We start from the raw sequence: 4,944 nt of genomic DNA, 5'->3' as shown, positions 1-4,944 counted from the left end.
CCGGGCCTGCCGGGAAGGAGGAGGTGGCGGCACCGGGACGGGCCCAACCAGGACGAGCCCAACCGGGACGGGCCGAACCGGGACCAGCCGAACCGGGCCCGGAGCGGAGTGACCCACCCCCGTGCAGCAGGGCTGCAGGAACGGGCTGCGTGCGGGGCGGCTGCCTCGCGTGAGCACACGGAGAGGGCACCTCTGCTGCGTCCCGGCCAGGACTTGTAGGTTAATTAAATGAATGGGTCGTTAAGGGCCCGGGGGGTGATGCGGGGGGTGCTGCTCCTGCTGGTGTGAGGTGTGGGACTTGGAATCACGGAGTGGTTTGGGACCATTAAGGAACCTTAAAGATTACCCAGATCCAACCCCCTGCATGGGCAGGGACACCTCCCACCAGCCCAGGCTGCTCCAAGCCCCATCCAACCTGCTCTTCAACACTGCCAGGGATGGGGCAGCCACAGCTTCCCTGGGCAACCCGGGCCAGGCTCTCACCACCCTCACAGCACAGAATTTCTATAATACTCAGTGCCCTATTGCAGTGCTGTTGTGTTAAGAAGCACATTCATATTATTTAACCTTTCCCAGCCTATCCATAATCTGAGGGAGACCTGGAGAATCTGGGGTTGCTGTTCACACTGGATTGGGGTGGGCAAATGTAGCCCCTCTGTTTTCCAGGATGCCCTGGGCTTGGCACATATGCTGAGCTGCAAACAGAACTCCCACAGGGAAGCCAGGAAGCTCCTGCAGCCCCCTGGATGGGGGTCCTCAGGCAAGGAAGGAGTTCTGGGGCAGTGTCACCTGGTATCTGAATCAGGTACTGGGGGAACATGAACTCACATCTGCTTTACTGCAGGCCCAGCAGGAGTTTTGGGAGATGCTGCCAAGTGCTGGTGTCTATTACTTCCCATGGGAGATCAACAACTCAGTGCCAGAGGGGAAGGCACTGAGGACATTTGGCAGGTAAGGAGGGTACCCCAGTCTCCTTGCAGGGCTGGCCTTTCCTTCGCTGGCTGACTGCCTCCCATTTTTGCAATTGTTGAAACAATTGCACTGCTGAACGTCCCGCATGGATCATTCCCAGGTTATGCTGCTACGACCTGGCCACGTCCACAGCTCTTCTGACTGCTCAGCACAGCTCAGCCCAGTACCAGGTCTGTGTTGACACCAAGTTTGTGGAGCCATTCCAAGCCCACGTGGGATCTCGCTACATGGTCCTGGGAGAGGCTGAACACAGGGAAGGTAAATGCTCCAAGATCCAGTGCTGTTTGCTGCTGTCCATGCTTCATCAGCTCCTTCCTGGCTCCCTGGGTGCATGTCACACTGTCACTGAGCTCAGCCTCGGCCAAGGCAGGCTCATCTCAGGTGGCTGCCTCATGTCACACAAACTTGTGATTAGGGGCAGGAGCAGCCCAGCCTGACCACGCTTACCTTGGTGAAAATGTGCTGCTCTGGCACAGATTTTATTAGAAACAAGAAGAGCCTCAGCAGCATCACTGTGAAACCTGTGCCAAAGCCTTCTGGCATCCTTGCCAGCCACCACATCATCTTCACTCCAAGAGTGCAGCAAGATCTCATTGTGAGCTGGCTGGGTTGGTCTTTGCCATGCTTGAAAGGCTCTAATTATACCCCTGCCCTCAGACAAGGAATGCAGGCAAGGCTCTGTCATGCAGGGCACCCTGTTGTCTTCTCCTGGCATGCCATGAGTGTTCCTCCAGCTGCACAGCAGGGAGTTGATCTGGGCTGGGCCCTGGGGTTGTGAAGCAAATCCCACTGTCATCTGGGCCACACTTGATAACAAGCGTTCATGTTTGTGCCCTTGGCATCCTCAGTGGCATGTGGAAAGCCACACTGCATGTGGCATCTGGTGAGCAACCTGCCAAGCCACTGCTAAAAAATTCCCTTAGAAAGACACCTTGTTTTGGTCATCACAGCTTAGCAGTGAGTTGGCTCCATTTTGCAGGGGTGAAAGGGGAACAAGCTGAGATTGATGACTGTGTCACCAAAGTCAGGCCCCTTTGTGCAGCCTGGTGTTAGCATTTGAATGCATCTGAGGAACTGTCCTAGTCAGCATTGAACCTCTTCTAAGCCCAGCTTTGGTTTGTCCTCTTCTTGTCTCCACAGAGACATTCAGAACTAAGCCTTGACCCATCCCTGAGGCTTTTTAGCCAGGGAAAACCCAACGTCATCCAGCCACGAAGTAGACAGATGCTGCACGGCAGGCACAGGCACTGACTTGGCTCTTTGTCCTCCAGTGCAAAGAGAGAGCAGTGTCAGTCACTGGCATTTTTTAGCCAACAGGGCAGAGGGAAAACATGTCACTGACTTAACCTGCTCCCAGGCTCACATTAGGGGAGGGACGTGGCAGGTCTGGTCTCCTGCAAGGTCTCAAGCTATGGTTATTTGGCCAGCTAGAGCCATATGCTGCCCGAGGAAACCTCTGTTTGCCTCTGAGCTGCTCCGTCTATTTTTCTTTCTACAGAAGCTTCCTGTTTGTATTCCCAGGTGAGGGTCTGGTGGTAAAGGCACGAATATTGACCTGCGTGGAAGGGATGAATGTGCCCTTGCTGGAACAAGCCATACAGGAGCAGAGAAAATACTTCAACGAGAGGCAGGAGCAGATGGGAAACAGAATGTCCTGACAGCAGCTCTGAGACACTCATCCTTGTGCTGCCATTTGCAATAAGTATGTTAGAAGTAAATTTAGAGGGTGGGCTTGCAACATTCTGGTTTTTGCCATGGCAAAAGGGAAGCACTTGAGGTCTGTGAGTCAGTATGTGACTGTGGGTTGTCCATTGATGCCAGCTGTCATCACTGAAAATAGCTCTGGGAAGCAGCTTTGTTGTTTGTTTAAAAGGGTGGTTAAGGAAAGGCAGCACTTAAGTTATATGGGTCCTTTTGTGATGCAAGGCTTGGAGGTGGCAGGAAAAAGAGAAGTCTTTAAATCTCAAGTCACACCCACTGCCATAGCACAGAGGGTCACCAGGCTGTTGGCAGATGGGAGGTAAAGGGCACAAGGTTGGTTGGTCTGTGTGGCTGCAGCTCCTCGAGTGCCTTCGTTTGGTTATCATGACTCAGTTGCCACACAGGAGCATTCCTGGCAAAACACTCACATTTCTGGACTGAACAACAAAGAAACAAGAGCAAAGAGTCACTATTTTCAGTAGCACCTGCTTCTTTGGGTTTTCAGGAGTGTTCAAGGGGGAAAATTACTTCAGTTCTAAAATATTAAGAGTGCCCTGAGAACCACCACTTGACTTTCTTCCTTGACTCAATTTTCAGATACTTCCGATTACTATTTTTTAACCCTCTAAAGATTTTGATTTATATTTTCCTGAATAAAGATGAAAAGAGAAGGCAGCCCGTCTTGTTTTGATTAAAAACCTCTTTATTGGAGGGCAAATGCATTAGGCCTTGCAGAAATCCCACGGATGATGTAAGAAAATAGCCATATGCAATTTTCCTCTTTCTCCTGAGTGCTGGGTGTGTGAGGAAGTGCTTGGCTTTGAAAAAGTTGCACAACTAGGGAGATGAAGTTACATAAAAGGCACTCTGGTTTAAGCATATGGTGCCCCAAGCCCACCTAGCAGAATTAAACCATCAAAGAGAGAAAATCGCTGCTGAGAGATGAGAATAAAATGTTTGTGCAACACAGAGAAGACTGTCCTGTGCCAAAGGAATTCCCAGACCCAGAGTGGGTTGGGACTGTGGTTTGCAGGGGAATTCAGCCCCCTGCAGCCTTTCCTGCTTTTTGCTCAGATGCTCTAGTGAAATGTTCAGACAATAACAACTGAAGCCCTACACTAGATGATCTTTCGAGGTCCCTTCCAACCCCTAGGATTCTATGATTGGCAAAGCTGCAGGCTTGATTCAAGAGCCTGAGGTGGCTCAGTAATTACAGTGCTTGCTAGAGTCTTTAATCATAGTTTAGCCAGTTGTTTTTCTTCATGCAGTTAAGGAGATCCAAAAGCCCTGCCTCAGCACACTCTCACTCCAGCCCACTGAAGAGGCAAGATTTTAACCGGGTTTTGAAGAGACAATTGGGAATCCCCTATGATGTGTTTATGTTTACACCTCATCTCTGCCCTCCCACCTTCCTCTCTCTGCTGAAAGTTTGCCAGACAGCTGGGAATAGCCAAGATGCCAGGACAAGGAATATCCAAAAATCTCATGAACTCAACCAGCCCAGAAGAGGAGAGCACATTTGGCAATTACTCCAAGTGGAGACATGAGTGCAAATTCAACTTTCACAAGCCAGCAAAGAACCCACACAGGAGTGGGTTCCAACCACAGAGCAACCTTGCTTTGGTTCTTTTAAATTGGCAGGATTTTGAACTAGTGGCTCAGCAATGGGGTAAATCAGTCCTTTTTAGGTCACCTCAATGTTGTGGTGTGTGCTGCAGACCCATGCAGCCCGTGGGCTGCTGTGTCCTGCTGTGCTCACCCAAATATATGGAGTCCCCAAGCCCTCCAGAGGACAGTCCCTGTGGCTCTACCTTTGCTGGAGCCATGATGCATAATATCTTTCCAGTGTTCTGTCAACTGTGAAGTCAATGATTAATCCCTCCACAAGGACATCTTTGAAAGGTTGACCAAGCGGCACAGCCCGCGCTGGGGAGGTTCAAGGGACAATTGTGCAAGATTAAAAAAAACAAAACAAACCCCCCAAAAAAGACATTTCTGCTGCTTTTTCAGCTCAGTATGTCCCAGGAAAACCTAATTACACACCACATCCCCCTGACACCAGCAGCTGTACAAAGGCAGCTGCAAAACTTCCCTTAGCCTTGTGCTGCCTTTCCTGCAAGCCCAAAGCATAGAATCATACAAGCGTTAAGGTTGAAAAAGAAATTAAAGATGATCAAGTCCAACCCTCAGCCCTACACCCCTGTGACTACCCAGCCAGCTGCTGAAGTACCACATCTACTTGTTTTCTGAACACCTCCAGGGATGGTGCCT

At 50.5% G+C, this 4,944-nt stretch overlaps 2 protein-coding genes across 2 annotated transcripts in view; one reads left to right on the top strand and one right to left on the bottom strand.

The window, feature by feature from the left end:
* The window catches only part of ACOX1 (acyl-CoA oxidase 1, palmitoyl), a 21,126-nt gene extending 20,306 nt beyond the window's left edge, over window positions 1-820 (bottom strand). The window contains exon 1 of the mRNA XM_010002719.1: window positions 790-820. Coding sequence (XP_010001021.1) covers window positions 790-820 — 31 coding nt within the window. The remainder of the gene's footprint in view (window positions 1-789) is intronic.
* A 45-nt stretch (window positions 821-865) lies between these two features.
* On the top strand, window positions 866-2,630 carry TEN1 (TEN1 CST complex subunit). The gene is made up of 3 exons (XM_010002718.1): window positions 866-951; window positions 1,073-1,230; window positions 2,494-2,630. Exons 1-3 carry the CDS (start codon window positions 866-868, stop codon window positions 2,628-2,630), a joined length of 381 nt encoding a protein of 126 aa, XP_010001020.1.
* Window positions 2,631-4,944: the final 2,314 nt, after the last annotated feature.

The sequence above is a fragment of the Chaetura pelagica genome, unplaced genomic scaffold, assembly GCF_000747805.2.
Source record: "Chaetura pelagica isolate M959 unplaced genomic scaffold, ChaPel_1.0 scaffold47, whole genome shotgun sequence".
In the NCBI taxonomy this organism is placed as follows: domain Eukaryota; kingdom Metazoa; phylum Chordata; class Aves; order Apodiformes; family Apodidae; genus Chaetura; species Chaetura pelagica.
The sequence above is the reverse complement of the archived record's forward strand: the minus strand, read 5'-3'. Positions and strand labels throughout refer to the sequence as shown.